The 17653-nt window shown below is 40.0% G+C and overlaps 1 protein-coding gene across 1 annotated transcript in view; it reads left to right on the top strand.

Annotated features, from left to right (window-relative positions):
- Positions 1-17653, top strand: part of DGKB (diacylglycerol kinase beta) — a 3560883-nt gene that overhangs the window by 1235200 nt on the left and 2308030 nt on the right. The window contains exon 17 of the mRNA XM_069648599.1: positions 8840-8925. Within this exon, the coding sequence (XP_069504700.1) occupies positions 8840-8925 (86 nt within the window). The remainder of the gene's footprint in view (positions 1-8839; positions 8926-17653) is intronic.

Here is a 17653-nt window from a genome sequence, read left to right as displayed (position 1 = left end):
AGACCTCAAAGCCATCAGGACTAGTCCTAGTCACAAGCCACAAATGTGTCCAGAATCCACCAAGAAATAATTGTAAATTCCAATGATTGTGTAATCATTTAGCTCCACCTTCTGCTAAATTCTGGGTGTAGGCGATATGCAATTTTCTTTTGACATCTAAGTCATGACCTCACTGGTGAAATGACTTCCCTGATAACACTCAATCCTTTGAGAAAGATCGAAGTGAGAAAAGATGTGGTTGATTAGTAAAATAGCTGCAGTATCCTCCTTTTTATTCCAAGTGTGGAGACCTTCAGTCCATTTAGCAAAGATCAACATCTATGTTTTGCCACCTGCTGAATGAATCACTGGATCAATGTAAGAATCAGACCAACATAATGTCATTCCTCTCTTTTGTAGAGGAGCATGGTGAATGGGTGAACTTGGTTAGAACTGAGCACAATCAAAATACTTGATTAAATAAATGTTTAGATCTTGACAAATGTGTCGACAGTAAGAAACCTCACTTACGATCTCCATTGTCTTTTGACATCCCTGATGACAAGCTGCCACTGCATTATGAGATTCCCAGACCCCCCCTTGTTTTGCATAAATTAATTTTGGGTCTCACCCTAAGTTACCAGGGCGATCCAGACGAGGACCCCTTGCTCACTGTTCTTAGAGAGGCACAGCTTCACCTCACTGATGATGCCCCACAAGGCTGAAACACGTGTATGGGGTTGCTGTTGGTACTCTTGTTCAGAGGAAAATTGCTTAGTATTTTGGTGCTGGACTGCCCCTGGGCAGGACAAAGACTGATCTGCAGGGAAGTTTCTTCTCTGTGAAAGGGACAGTGAGATAAAGACTTGGTAGAGTCTCTCCCAGGGGTTATTCACCCAAGAACAGGTCATGGGCTGTGTTCGTGCTGGTAGAGAGATTCCCAGACACACCCTTGTTTTGCATAAATTACCTTTGGGTCTCACCCTAAGTTACCAGGGCGATCCAGACATGGACCCCTTGCTCACTGTTCTTAGAGAGGCACAGCTTCACCTCACTGATGATGCCCAACAAGGCTGAAACACATGTATGGGGTTGCTATTGGTACTCTTGTTCAGAGGAGAATTGCCTAGTATTTCAGTGCTGGGCTGCCCCTGGGCAGGACAAAGACTGATATGCAGGGAAATGTATTTTCTGTGAAAGGGACAGTGAGCTAAAGACTTGGTAGAGTCTCTCCCAGGGGTTATTCACCCAAGAACAGGTCATTGGGCTGTGTTTGTGCTGGTAGAGAGATTCCCAGACCCCCCCTTGTTTTGCATAAATTAACTTTGGGTATAACCCTAAGTTACCAGTGCGATCCAGACATGGCCCCTTGCTCACTGTTCTTAGAGAGGCACAGCTTCACCTCACTGACGATGCCCAACAAGGCTGAAACACGTGTATGGGTTTGCTGTTGGTAGTCTTGTTCAGATGAGAATTGCCTAGTATTTCGGTGCTCGTCTGCCCCTAGGCAGAACAAAGACTGATATGCAGGGAAATTTCTTCTCTGTGAAAGGGACAGTGAGCTAAATACTTTGTAGAGTCTCTCCCAGGGGTTATTTACCCAGGAACAGGTCATTGGGCTGTGTTTGTGCTGGTAGAAGGATTCCCAGACCCCCCCTTGTTTTGCATCATGAGCATAGTTTAACATTAGGCTTTGAAATTAGATAAGTACCACTGACTGATCATCGCCAGATTGGGGTTTCCTAACAAAAAGTCCATCTTGAATCTTGAGCATTTTCTGGAATGTCATTCGTATTCAAAGATGCTTCCTTTACCTGACAGTCTTTACATTTAAGGGAACATTTTCTGGATGTTTTAAATATGTATAGTAGGTCTTGATCTGGAGAATGTTTACTCCATTGAAGAGTAGAAAGATTGCTTTCAGTTTTAGATTGTGTTCGAGTGCTTTTATTTGTACTTCTTCAAGGAAATGTTCCATAACAGTGTATTCCCCTTGGATTGCTCCAATTTTAAGGTATTCATCAGCCAATAACTTTCTTTCTTATCGGCACCATCAACGTTTGAGTGCTCCTTTATTTTTTCTCTCAAAAAGAGGGTCAGGTTCTATGAAATCACTAAATCATCTATTGTTTAGATTAACGTTCTGTGTTCCAGGGGCTTGTCTTTCACACAAAGCTCACCTCTCGCTTTCCAGTTTACTACATGCTCACCAAATCCATTGCTTAAATAATCTGAATCGATTGTGAGTATCAGTTGCTTGAGCTGAGGTTTTACAGCTGTAATGATGGCTTCATACATTACCATAAATACTGCCACCTGACTTCTCGTGGGACCAATTTTAAAGCCTGCTGAGGGTTGAGGGATCTCATTCACTGGAGCATGTATGACACCAGCTATTAATTATTTCTCATCATTTTTGTTAATAAGGTAGAAACATCCTTCAGGATAAACAATTGGCATTGCCTGAGCATTGTTTTCATCATACAACTCATGAGGAGAAGATAGGTTTGCAATCAAATTCTTCATCTTCCAAACAGTTGTCTTGTACAAAGTCATGTAGATCAGCTAATACTTCTGGCATTGGGCTCTTTTTTATATTGATCATGTCTGAATTTATTAGGGTAACTCTGCATTGAACGAATCCAGGAAGTAATCCTTGTGTGGTAACTCTGCGAATATTGTAGAGGCTGTTGTGAGGTCTCTATTATTATATATTCCTCATTACTCAACAGAAAATAGTTTTTTAATTCTCATACCTTTTCACAGAGTGATTTCTCAATTTAAGTACATTTAATCTCAACCTGCAATACAGATTTGCACGCTTGCAAATTACATTTATTAACCTAGTCAAGCTTCTGATTTAAAACTGCAGTTAAACAAGTGTCAGAACATCCTGTTTCTAGGAAATATTCTTTATTTTTGATGTGATAATCTAAGGAAAGAGCTTGGAACAAACTTGAGAATCCCCCCACTCCCTATAAGCCCTGTTTTGAAGATTTGGGCCAGGGGCTGAGCGATCTCTGTGCAGTTCTCTATGAATTTACAACTATATGGTATGTTATATAATTATTTGTTGAGCGCCAAAGCCCACATGCATTAGGGCCCTGAAATTAGTCAATCATAATAGACTTTGAAAAACACATAGATGTGTGGCATTATTCAATTTAGGTACATCGTCAACATTCTTTTTATGGGGAGTAAGACCCTCAGCCATAGTGTCATGGCCTAGAAAAAAACCTTAGCTCTGCACCACTGTCCTCTCTGAAGGGCTAATTTCACACCTCAATGTCTTAGTTAGGTCAACCCATGGCATATCCCCACCAACAACTGTTCTTCCACAGCATTACTTCTGATTAAAAGAAAAGTATTTCCGCTGTTTAGATAACCAAATGGAGTACGGGTCTAGGCCTATTGTTGCCCAACAAATGTAAATGCAAGTTTGTATTGTTTTACATGAAGTATCATAACAGTCCAATATCCATTAACCAAATTGAGGGCAATATATACTCTAGAATGCAGCATCTGTGAAAAACATAGATCAATGTAAGGAAGAGGCCACCATGAACTGTGTTCCCTCTTACTTAATTCTATTAGGTCAGCACAGAGTCTCCATTGTCTTTTGGGTTTCAATGGTCCCAGTACTGGGTTATTAAAGGTGCTGTAGATTGGTTCAATACATCCACATGATTCTTTTTTTTTATTATAACGTCTGACAACCAGCTTAATATTTAAAACACAGGTGGCATATTAGAGTTCATAGTCATGGATGTATGATGAAGGTGCATGCATTCAGAATAATAGATATTGGCAGATAACCTTTTCTCACAGGCATCAGCCATACTGTTCTGTTCTCGAGCCTGGAAATATTTGGGGTTTGGATATTTCCAAGGTATCTTTTATTTGGGATTATACATCTTTAATTGTGATGTCTTCCTGGACAAGTGGATCATTAGAATTTAAGTAGTTACTGGTGACTCTGAACATTATCTCCTCTTCTAGTTTGTCACATGTAACATCCTACACCCCATGACAGCACAAGGAGGATACCATAAAATTCAGCCTTTCTCAGATATGAAGCATTTCTGGCCCGCTGCCATTAGTATTGTTATAACAATATTCAGGAATGCAACCAATGATGGCATTTGGTAAATCCATTAAAACGTTTCTGAATTCAACAGCCATTCCAGTGGAAATATCTCTGGTAAATATGATGCTTTGTGCATTATTATTGTCAACCAGTTTTCAGATGTTATTATCTTTGAGGTCTGCTAATGGAGTTGGGCTTAGAGATAGGCCTTGTTGCTGAATAATATCATTTACATGAATACAAGCTTCTTTGTTAAACAAGGTCTGTACTTTTCTGATTTTTATCAGCCAAGTATATTGTTTAGTATTTCCTGGAATACCAAGTTCTTCTTTTATTTGAACTTCATCAGCATAATCCATCAATTGGGCTGACAGAAATGCCTTTTCAATGCCATTGAAGTACATCAGGAGGCCTCTGATTCTGTACCAGAATGTTGTATTAATAAAACCTACATTAATTGCAAATTGATGTAATATGTGATTAGCAATATAGATATTTGAAACAAATTGTGTACAACCAAGCAATTGTGATTGTTTTTGTTTCTGGTTTTGATTTCCAGCATACACCTAATCAAATGTGGGAATCTTCTGATCCGTCAGTAATTGCTTTAGCATTCTTTCCCTGAGGAAACCTCTTTCTTGAGTTAAACAGACTATAGTGTATAGATAACTAGTTTCCTAACTTCCTTATGTTGAATAATAATGTTTTTTAATTATCCTTTCCTTTCCTTGGTATAGAAAATAAACTGCTGCTTTTATCTTCTGAGCTATCCACAAGTTGATTTTGGTCCTCATTGGAAGTCTGTCATTGGTAGATATTCTGTGACTTCCCCTCTAAAGTGGAGAACCACATATGATTTGCTGAAAGTTTTATTCTCCAAGGTTCTATTGCAGTCCCTTCACAATTATCATGTTCTTTCACAGATGTGAAAGAGATGTCTGGGGGCTTGACTGTTCTGAAAATGAATCTAAGAATGGTCTGTACGTTTCTCAATCAAGTGACAGGTGCCAATCAAACTGACATAGTTCTCACTCTTTTTTTATTTGAACAGGTTGTGAGTTTGAGTCTAGAAGACCAGATACATGCAATGCATCAAATGCGAAAGCCTCCTTCAAAGATAATAGTTTCCCAATAATACATGTGTGCTCTGAGGAGACATGACTATCACTGGGTACCACTATGTTATAATTTCTACCTCAGTAACCCCCACTACTGGGATGACCTTTCTATCAAATTTATGTAGTTCCACAAGGAGGAGTTTAAGTATATTACAGCTTAATAGTGATTTTCCCCTCTCCCTTTGTTCAGAGTTGCAAGGGCTTCTTGTGATATCAAGTTTGCCTGAAACCCTGTATCTATTAGAGCCATTCAGTCACATTGTCATTGAACTTGAATAGTTGTGACAAACCTTTCATCTTTGGGAGCAGATTTATGCCCCCCACTGCACACTTCTTCAGCAGGTCCCAGGTACCGTTGCCACTTAGATTGTGCTACCTAAAGTTATTTCTGTATCAAGACCTATTATGACAACCTAATATGTATGCAACATAATGCAATTCACATTTCCACACACAACATTTATTGGCAACATTTTATTTATTTTTCTCCAATATCAAAAATAAGTACTGGTATCAGAGAAAAGTCCCACATAATAATTTATTGGCTGAATAGAGATTCTGATAGCAATATTTCCCCATGTGCAATGTGGTAAGGTTGTTTTCATGCGTATACATTGAATACTGTATCCACACAAGGTTATTACTTTCTGAAAAGACAACAACCAGGCCCCCCAATCACCTCTGATTGTTTGGGTTCATTTAGGTAGGGGTCTTCACAATCCAACACAAGATCATTGGTGACATGTTAGTGTTCCTTTGGAAGTGCACATTTGTTATAGAAATGGAAGTGACACAGCTGAGCTTGCTTCCACCCCAAATCTCTCTTTTTAAATATCTATGTTTTTTCACCAGTCCCACTTTATCAATCAATCATGTAGATGTGGTAATGTGTCCCCTTCAACAAATCCGCTGTCAAACCACACCTGTGAACACCTCCAGTGATCTGTGTGGAGCTGCAGTTTATCTGCACAAAATGCTATATTTTCCCATATAAAACAACTATGACTTGTTTTTGAATTCAGTGAGAAAGCAAAGTGCAGTTTAGCATGCTTGAGCATTCTATTTGAAATTAGCTCCCCTAGTGGAAGTTACATCCCAATCGTCCAACTCCTGTGATGTAGAAGGGAAATAGTTCCAGAGGAGAAATGTCTAATGAAATGAGGAGAATTTTCATATTCAGTTTTTAATTATTCGGTAGGGCTCACAGCCAGCAGAGACCAAGTGTTGCCAGGGAATTCAAAGTCAGTAGGCATCTCCTGGTCTCTTTCTCTATTTTCTGGGAAATCTGGTCTGCCTCCAAGATCAGCACGCATTGATTTGGAACACATTTTCCCCTTCTTGGTAGCTTTCACAATATTATCTTTTTCTATTTCTTGTGTGCTCTCTCTTTTGAAATTGTCATATTTTACACTTGTTTTGTGGTATTTTGGCAGTAAATGCACCAAAATACCACCAGATACCACCAAATGGATTAACCGTTACTGCCACTTGGCCAGGTGAAATTACCGCTTGATTACAAATGGTGGTAGGTGGTGTTAATGCCTATTTATTGGCATTCGTAGGATTCCTTGGGTGTTTCAGCAGAATATCCACTGGCAATAATTACGCAGATTAATTCTACATATTTGCTGATTTTTGTTGGTAAAGCAGTGGATTCAGCTGAGCCTGTAGTACGGCGGTGTGGTCATGAGGCGCTATTGCAGTTACCACTCTGTTACTACTGTTTTTTTTTACAACACCATCATACTTGTAATGAGGTGAACATCAAGTTCATTTGGGCCTGCAGGCAATGCACATTTTCAGAATTGTGTCTGGAGAGAGTTATCAATACTTTCATTTGTCCTACTTCTTCTGTTATGCATTTACTGATTCAATTGACCCAGATGAACCTGCAAATGGGCACTGTAAAGGCAAATCAGTCTGCCCATTTCGGCCTTCAAATGAACCTCTGAGCAAGATCTTACATCACAATCCCCACAGTTATGCAGTTATGCAGTTTTTTGCAGTGTGTTTGTGACCATTTCCCCCAATTTTACTGTGTGGGATTTGAATTTAGTTTTTGGTTTCCTTATGTGGGCTCCATTTGCGCGTCTGCATTTATGTTCCCTAATACTGAACATACCTAGGGTGATTTTCCTGTCTGCCATCAATTTAGATAGTTGTTTAACCCCCCTAGTTGGTGTTCTCCAAGGGGAAGGTGACTTTAAAAGGGATTTGGTCCTTCCTGCCTAGTGTTATGTCATATTTACATCTCTAGTTGAAGATCCATCTTCATGTATTTTTCCTCTGCCACACCCCTCTAAGATGGAGAAGAGTTTCCATCAGCTGGGCCTTGCCCATGGCCTCAGTCAATATGTCTCTTGGACGAAGGACATCAGGAAGGATGATCAGCTCTTTGTTGGTTATGCTGATACTCCTGCAAGCAGGACTGTGACTAAACAGAACCTACCCATATATATCATTCTATGCATCTTGGTATGCTACAATCTGCTGGGAAAGATGTTCCTGAAGGGTTCAGGGATCACTCCACTAGGGGCTGGCTATGTTGTCTGCCCTTCAGGAGGGGTTGTAGGGGTTTCTCACTGTGGACATGTATCAAGTGGCCACATGGGGTTCATTGCACAGGTTTGCCAAAAATGACTTCCCTGTCAGGGCATGATGCTTGCTTTGGCTGAGCAGTCGTCCAAACATGTCTTCTGTAGGTACTTTCTTTCTGGTTCTACTCCCTTCTCCGTATTTATTTACTGCTATGGAACTCTATCAAAGATGAGGAACCTGTCAGAGGAAATAATCAATTGGAACTAGTTACTTAACTTTCAGTAATGTTCTTTCTGATTGATTACTACTTCCTCCCACAGATTTCTCATTGCCCTCCAAATGTTCCTCTATTGATAGCTTATACATTTAATTGTGTTTCCTGTCCCTCAGCTGTTGCATGCTGGGATAGAAGTGTGTAACTGAGGTAATGAGGGATGGTGGCTCTCTACATACTGCCCCAAACATCATGTGTGTCATAGGAGCACTCATACACGCCAGGTAGAGCCAATTCAGTGCCATGCCACACCAACCAGTGCTGAAAACATTTCAGAACAAAGGTGACAATGGAAGGAGAATTTGAAAGATGGAGAATCTGTGGGAGACAGGAAGACTGAGAGGTTAGCAAGTTTTTCATTTCTCAACTAAATTGTCCAAAATAATATTAATAATATTAATAATATTACTAATGTTGTATTGAAGTCTGTTTTAGCTGTTCTAAAAATACTTGCCACTGTGAATATGTTATTAATATCTACAATTGCCACAATGAATGGAATGACCAAATTTACAACATTTGCCATTTTAAATATTTGTATATGTGCTGAAAGAACTCTATTCATCTACATATTATTATGTGACCTAGGGGACTTACACATTCTATGCTATGCCTTCAGCATTAATATGCTTATAAATATGGTAAAATAATTTTGAGTGACTTTGTAGAAAAGTTTCAGTACGATAACACATTTATATGTCTTGCTAATTATAGTACCAACCATATGTTTAAATAGGTATGAAATTAAATAATTATTATACAGTTACTATTTTATAGGACTGAGAAAAGAGCACAACAAACCCACATTTGAACATGAACACTAACAATTAACTTCTTTTCTAGGTTAAACTTTTTTCGGGATGTCCCAGACTTCAAGGTTCTGGCATGTGGTGGCGATGGAACGGTTGGATGGATTTTGGATTGTATAGGTAAATTGAAAATTAAATATTGTCAAAATCAGTCACATGATAGCTGTGGCATTTTCTTACTAAATACAGTATATTTGTATATATATTTATATATTAGACGGCCTGCAGTAGCATCCGTGTAGTTATGGTTAAGTTGCTCAACTCATAGGAAGAGCACCTTTTGGGCAGCTATTAACTTTGCTCCCTCTGGAAGAATCCTTACCAAATGTATATTTCCCGCTATGAATTTCTTTGGCAAGTTTTTTGAGGTTTTGTCAAGGGGGAGCAAAGTCATAGGGAGGTCCCAACATTTATTTAAAATATTTTGCTCACGCCTACATCCCAAACTGCTTTACGGATTTTCACCAAATTTGCGGCAGGAGCGACGGCTTGGTTCCAAAAGCGTGCTTTTGTAAATTTGCTGTACATTTGTCCAACAGTTTTCTTTAAAACGGGCTAAAAGTAAGTTCAGTTTGCTGACTCACTTCCCTGTTTGTTCTGCGCGACGAGCCTCCAATTGGCCTAGTGGACGATGTGAAGTCTGCAGACATCAGACATGCCCACTGATTGGATGGTGAAAAACGTGAGGTGCATCAGATTTTCAAAAACACCCACCATGTTGGATTTGCGGACATCACGATGGCGATGCGATTTATGGTTGCTTAGCTTACCATAAATGGCAATTTCTGAGGTTTTTCGGTTTTACTTGTACCCATAACGTCCCTTTAACAACGTTTTTCAGTGAATTTCATAGGTTTTTATTAGTGCAACTTAACCCAACATCCCTTTAACAAAGTTTTTCATGGCTCACGAGCGTAGCTCACGGGCAACGTGCTCGCCTTGCAAGCTAGACGGCACAGAGCAACGAAGGTTCGATCCCTGTGTATGTGCTTTGAAACCTCTGGTGATTTAACACGTTATAAATAACCTATAAATCATATCATGGATACGTTGGTCTAAGAAAAAACTATCAAATTCAACGAAAAAAAACATTGTTTAAGGGAGGTTATGGTTACAAGTAAAATTGAAAAATCCAAATACATTTGCCAGTTATGGTATGCTATGCAGCATAACTGGTGCCTCTTCCATGCACTGCTAACACTAACACCCAGGACATACAATATGACATCACAAATGACATCACTGATGACATCACATATCTGGGGTGGTTTGTTTTTACTATAAAGGTACCGTACATGAAAAGCTTGACCTTGTGCTATATTCTGCAATTCTTTTCCCTAGGATTTGCCCCTAGGTCATAATGCACATGCATAGAACAAGAAGCAGGTCCCACGCAGATAATTCATTTCTCAAGAACGTGATATGCTTTGACTTATCATTGTACTACCTAGACATACCATCGTAAGAATGCTCCAGTTCTATGATCCATACTATATTCATTGTTTCGCTTTATGTATTATTTGATTGCTATATTCACAAAAAAAACTTCAGTACAACATTTATTTTTCGATAAGCACCTTTTAGGTGACAAGGAGTAGTATATTACAAGGCAACTGATCACCTTTGATATGTTTTGACACTGTAAGCGGTACCCCTTATACAGACGTTCCCTTTGCATTGTCACACAATAGTTATATTATATGTGATGTCATCAGTGATGTCATCGATGATGCCATTTGTGATGTTATCTTTGATGTCCTTGGTGTTAGTGTTAGCAGTGCATAGCGGTGGCATGAGTTATCGTTGCATAGCTTACCATAACTGGCGAATTTCTTGGGTTTTTCGATTTTACTGACCATAACATCCCTTTAACAAATTGTTTTCACTGCAACTTAACCATAAGGTCCCTTTAACAATGTCTTTCACTGAATTTCATAGGTTGTTATTAGTGAAAATGTTTCATGATGTTTCATCACTGTAAATACATAACTAATAATTCCTCTTTTAGCATATATGAAAGAACTGTAAAGCTCCTTTAACAAACATATTTTTGCAATGCATACTGATTTGTGTCGTTATCAGCAGCGCATGTGAAGAATGCAAGTCATGGTTGAATTGTCTAGGACATGAGGCTCGACCATAACTCCAGCCCCACCAAACCACACCCAGCTATCCACCTCACCTGCCCTGCATCCTAGTTCAGTGTCCACTAAACCCTCATAATGTGACCAATGACCAGCGCTCATGACTTGTAGCCATGACCAGTCTCCGCCCCAATAAGAAAATCAGAATAGATATTTGTGCTTGCTGAGGTCCATTCCCAGTGCCCAGGCACCAACATTATATCACTATTTGTTGTACTTACATTTTAACACTTTCAAAAAATTAAAACAATAGACAGATTTGCAAAAGCATGCTTTCAGGTCCTTGCTGATGCTCCTCGTGCAAGTTTGCTGCAATCCCATTCAGCAGAATATTTGTTCCCATTCAAACCTAGGACTTTGGTCAATGCTGCATGTCCCAATAAGCAAATCAGAGTAGACATCTCTTCTTGCCAAGGGCCAAGCCAAATGTCCAGGCACAAATGTTATATCACTGTTGTTTGTACTTAAATTTTGACACATGCTTTCAGGTGCTTGTTGATGCTCCTTGTGTAGGTTTGGCACAATCCTGTCTAGCACTTCGGGCTGCAGCCTGGAGCAGATTTATTTTTCCCATTCAAACCTAGGACTTTGGCCATGCTGCATGCCCCAATAAGGACATCAGATTACACATTTGCCCTTGCTCACAGCCCTGCCCACTGCCCAGGCACCAAAGTTATGTCACTATTTTTTTTACTTACATTTTCACACTTTAAAAAACATAAAACACAGGACAGATTTGCAAAACCATGCTTTCATGTCCTTGTTGATGCTCTTCATGCAAGTTTTCTGCAATCCTATCCAGCACTTTGGTCTGTAGCCGCAAGCAGAATATTTGTTCCCATTCAAACCTATCCAGATTTTCGAAAAACATTACCACATGCCGGTCCCTAGTGGCCATGCCGACTTTACACCCATTACCAGTCCATCATAGCCATGGCCAATGGCCAGATATTCCGGGTCATAGCATGACCCAGACAATCTGCCTGCTGGCCATGGACACAGGCTATACCTCAGTCATCAAAGGTATATGACATTTTTTTTTTTACATACATTATGACACTTTTCAAAAAATAAAACACACACATTTACAAAACCATGCTTTCGGGTCCTTGCCAATGCTACTTGCACAACTTTACTGCAAATCCATCCATGTTTTATTTTATATCATCAAATGGAACCAAAGTTATAAGCCATCTAACAATATTGAGACCACCCCCTCTAATTTTGCCCTTTCTTAAAAAAAAATATTTTGCAACAGCATTGAAAGTTGGGTCTAAAATCCTTTTGCAAACTTGTACACAGGTTCATCAAATGGCACCAAATGTATAAGCTGTTCATACATTTTGGGACTCGCCACTAATATTGCCGCCTCTTGGCGAAACGGCACCAAACTTTGCAGGGCATTTGGATATGGGTCTAAAATGGTATTGCAGTTTTACTGAATAGTGTCAAAGGTATAAGCCATCCAAAAACTGCTCTTAGCCACCCTAATAATGCAGAAATAGGCATGGATGTCCCTTAAACTTTTGGCAAGTTTGTGAACATTCGCAGACTTCCGAGAAGATAAAAAAAACATTTTTTTTATTTTTATGGCCGTATCCCATTGCATCATCGTCACCCCTCACATCCCCAGAGATAGTTTCATTAGTTTGACAAGCATAATGCTGTGTTTTTTTATATTTTTTTTACGGCGACATCCGCAGACTACGGGCGCAGTTTGTGAATCCAACATGGTGTCTGTTTCAAAAGTTTTGATACACCTCAAGTTTTACATCGAGCAATCCATGGGCATATACGCTCTCCACGAAAGTTATGCAGCTCTCTGATTGGTCTAGAAGTTTTAGCGGATGACGAATCTGGAAGTGAATTCGCGGACCGGATGCATACATTTTTTCTACCTGTTTTTTGGGCACTTTAAAAAAAACTGCAGGACGGATTTACACCAAATGCAAAAGCCTGCTTTCGGGACCAAGTCGCCACTCCTCGTGCAAATTTGGTGCAAATCCATCAGCAGTTTGGTCTGTAGGCGCAAGCAAACATCTTTTTCCATTATGTCTATGAGAATTTCCAAAGTTTTGGGACCCATCCTGTAACTTTGTCCCACCTTTAACGAAACCGCACCGACATTTGCAAATTCATTCTCACGTGGCCGTATACTATTTTTCCAAGGTTTGGTGAGGATTTGGGGAACTGCACCAAAGTTATAAGCCGCCCAAAACTTAACCATATTGACACGGCTGCAACTTCAGGCAGTGTAATATATATATATTCACTGAAAACACCATTTGTTAAACTGTAGTAAAGTTAAGCAGATTTAACGCAACAAAACACTTGAGAAGTGGGAAGTCATGACCAAATTAACTCAGCATGTTCTCGTTGCAAAGCCCATGAGCACATACATATAAGAGAAGGGATTCACAATGACATAGAAATTGGCATTATGGAGGGCATCATATTATGGGGTACATCAACAGGAACACATAAAATTTGACTGGTCATGACTTCCCACATCAACTGAAGTTCAAGGGTTTTGTTCCGTTCATCTGCTCAACTACACTTTAACTAAAGCTTTTTCAGTGAATTTGATGGGTTTTGTTATACCATAGGTTTTTTACGGGCCACCATCCCTGGCCTTTGGCTGCATCCACTGTACATGTTCCCCCAATATCTATATGTTGGTCTCACTAGGTGGCCACAGCACCTGGCCGTGGCCTCTATACATGTCTTTCAGGTCCACTATCCCCGGCCTTCAAATTTTGCCCCATTACATGTTGCCCTATAGCTTTGTACCAGTCCCACTAGCTATGGCCTTCAGTCATACCATATCCAGTGCCTGTGGCCTTTGGCGGTGGTCACTTTAGATATTGCTCCAATTGGTTTCCTAAACGGGTCCACTATCAACTGGTCCACTAACAATGTCCTTCGGCCATGGCCACATCACTAAGTTTCTTTTGGGACACAGCCTTTTACTGTGGCCCATTGGCATGTTGCCACTAAGAGCCTTGTCCATTGTACATGTCCCCTCAATAGCTTTCTTTGGGACCCAATAGGTGTCCACGGCAAACTATACATGTTGTTTGGCCCCACTAGCCAGGGCATATCTTTGTCGGTCACCTACCCATGGCCTTCACCTATGACCATTGACCGTCGCCTTTGGCCATGGCCCATTTACATGTTACCCCAATAGCTTTCTTCCAGTCCCACTAGCCATGGCCTTCGGCCTTGGCCACTCTATATATTGTTCCAATAGGTTTCCTAAACGAGTTCACTAGCCACAGCCTTCAGCCATAACTATTGACCTGGCATTTGGCCATAGCCACATCACTAAGTTTCTTTGTGCACACTAGCCATGGCCGTTCGCCATGGTCCTTTGACATGTTCCCCACAAGGTTTTGTTGGGGCCCACTATCCATGGCCTTTGGCCGTGACCACTTTCCATGTTGCTCCATTCGGTTCCTTAAAGTAACCCAGTAGCCATAGCCTTCCGAATCACGTATTACCACCCACCTCACTGTAACTGGAAAAGTCACCTTTTTGGCTTCATCTCATTTTTTTAACTCTCCTTTTTAAAAAAAATTTCTCTCCATAACGGCGTATTTCAATGTACTACAGATAACCACAGTTATCCCTAGACACAAACAAATAACCTTAGTTATCCATCAAAAGCACAGAAAAAAACAACCACTTCCCTTCCCTCCCAGACACTCACCAAGTGCCCCACTCTGCCTAAATACTTTTTAATTCCCTAGTCCTGCTCAGATTCACCCAACACTCGTCCTTTTCATCTGACACACTTTCATTCCCAATCTAGTTTGCTATGGTAAACACGGTTATACTGCCAGATAACCCCATTTATGCAAATATGTTTGAGCTCTGAACTTGGTCCCCAGCCCCCCCAAACCCCAATTTCACATGGTTTTCTCTTTCCCCCTCCCCATCTCTAGTCTGATGCTATTTCATCCAAATGGCATTTTTTCCACTTTTCGTTTTCGGCTAACCCCGTTTATACCTGCTATAACAGCGGTTATCTCTCAGATCGAACAACAAAAAGCAATGGTGCCTTTTTCATTTCTGAAAAGTCTCGCTGATGCTTTGTGGGACATATATATAGCTATAATTTTGTAAGAAAGGGACATATTTTAACAACTACTGGACGGAATAACACCAGACCCCTCCCAGAAATTATATCAGCCTCTCTCAGTCTCTCTGCTGCAAAGGTCATCCTCTCAAGAAACATGATGTATCTTAAAAAAGCTTTAACATTGCCAATAATCAGATTATGGTAACTGATTGCATCAAAACCACGGGCGTCAATTCAGACGGACGCAGAATTGAGGATTAAGACCCATGTATCACACACTTGTTCATCTTGTGGGTATATGGGAAGCTCCTTAACCAAATCAGGCCATATATCTCGCTTAGCAACTGATCAATGCTGGTCTCGACCTTAGTGAATTCGACACTTGACTATAGCAACAGCTTTCTGACTGGGAGAACTTCAGTCCTTTCATACCACCCAGAACAGTGTAGTGCATGTAGTTTTTGGGCTGCATAGACAGAACCACATTACTGAATCTAGAGTGGCACTGCACTGGTTGCCTGTCAAGCAGAGCATCACTCACAAGATCTTCCTGCTAGCTTATAAGTGCTAGACCTATAGTGCTCTTTCGTATCTCTGAAAGCACCTGATTGTCGATCTTCTCTCTCAAACTCTTCGTTCTAGCAATAACCACAAATTTAAAGAACCTTGATTCAGGCTGCCTAAATTTGGAGGTAGCAGTTTTCCTGTACATGCCCCAAAAGAATGGAACGTGCTCCCATTAACAATGAGATCCGTTAACTCTCTGTCAGCCTTCAAGGGGGCAGTAAAAACATATCTGTTTAACCTGAAACCAGGCTAAGCACCTTAATACACTCTAAGGCTCCCCTGTATTTTTGACTCTAGCTTTTGTTTGTTTGTCTTGTCTGTGTTGAGTGTATGCACTGAGGCCCATAGGCATGTAGTGCGAAACAAAACATAAATAAACAAATAAAGCACCAAAAATGATATAAAGTTTTTAAGGAACAGGGAGCACCCTGTTCTCTGTTGAATATTTTAAAAACTACTCGATGGGTAGATGGATTTACCAGATTAGTCAATGAAATTAACTCAAACTTTGTGCCCAAATTATTTCTTATTCGTTTCAAATTCTCCAAGTGGTTTTTACGCTACAGATGTTCATAAACTGTGATCTTTCTCTATGTGAAAACCAATGGGAGTTGGATGAAAACTGCATTTTTTACCTTTTCATACTAGCATTTTTGTTTTATATGAATTGTTCTCAAAACATCCAGGTTGGGGGGGGGACTTCATAAACCCTTGGATTCGAAAATATCCTCCAAATCCATCTAGCAAATCAAAGGTCAAAGGTTATTAGCCTCTCCCAGGCTCTCTGCTGCAAAACACCAAGGTGTTAAGGCACAAGGGGCACCCAGTTCTCCGTGGAATATTTTCAAAACTACTGGATGGATTTAACCCAAACAAGTCAAGAAAACTAAGCCTACACTTTGTGCCCAAATCGATTTTCATTTGGTCCAAATCTGCCTAGCGGTTTTCATGCTACAGCTGTTCAAAAAGTGCACTTCTTTTACATGGGAAAATAAATGCGGGTATGCTGAAAACAGCGTGTTTATGTTTTCGTAATCACTTTTTCATTTTCTAACTAATTGTTGCCAAAATATCTAGTTTAGTGTGGCTCTTGACAAACTGTTTGGAAAATGTCATCCAAATACAACCAGCAAGTCTAAATATATTGCCCTCTCTCAGCCTCTCTGCTGCAAAGCACCAAGACCGATGTAAAGGTTTTAAGGTGCAAGGGTTCCTCCATTCTCTCTGGAATATTTTAACAACTGCTTGATGAATTTACAGCAGACCAGTCAATGCAATTAAGTCAATGCTTTGTTCCCAAGTTGGTTCTAATTTTGTCCAAATCTGCCCAGCACTTTTCATGCTACAGCATTTTTTCTCTGTGGGAAAATGAATGGGCTGAACATTGTGAAACTGTGGTTTTTTGTCATGATCACTTTTTCATTTTACAACATTGTGTTCCCAAAATTTTCATTTTGGGGGGAAGGGGCCTTGATAAACTCTTTGTTTTGAACATGTCATCCAAATCCATCCAGCAAGTCAAAAGTTATTAGCAATAGAATGTTGACAAAAATGGATGCCTTTCAGTCTCTCTTGGGCAAAGCAGCATAGGAGATATAGCTATAATTTTGTGAGAAAGGGACTACCCCTCCTTACCCATCAAATATTTTAAAACTGCAGAACGCAATAACCTTACCCTCCGCCACTCCCCGGAAATAGAGTCAATGCTTGTGTCTAAGTTGTTTCTTACTGGTCCAATTCCATCCAGAGATTTTGGCTGTGCGCTTGAGCAAACATTGGACTTTTTCTCGATGGAAAAATGAATGGGGACTAGGCCAAACAGCGTTTTTTACTTTCTTAATTATGCTTTTATTTTTTAACGGAAAGGCACACTTGAATGTGTTTCATAATAAATACACACTTTCATTCATGTATTTATTTATTTATTTCTTGCTACGATCTGCATGCCCGTAGGCCTCAGGGTGCACAACTGATCATTTCAGTTTTGGGGCAATATTATTACAGTTAAAAGTACACATGACCTACGATATTATACATTTTTTAGGATCAATTGAAA

This window comes from Ambystoma mexicanum, chromosome 2q (assembly GCF_040938575.1).
Source record: "Ambystoma mexicanum isolate Mex_15411 chromosome 2q, UKY_AmexF1_1, whole genome shotgun sequence".
NCBI classification, from domain to species: domain Eukaryota; kingdom Metazoa; phylum Chordata; class Amphibia; order Caudata; family Ambystomatidae; genus Ambystoma; species Ambystoma mexicanum.
Note: the sequence above shows the minus strand (reverse complement) of the source record. Positions and strands in the feature narration are given on the sequence as shown.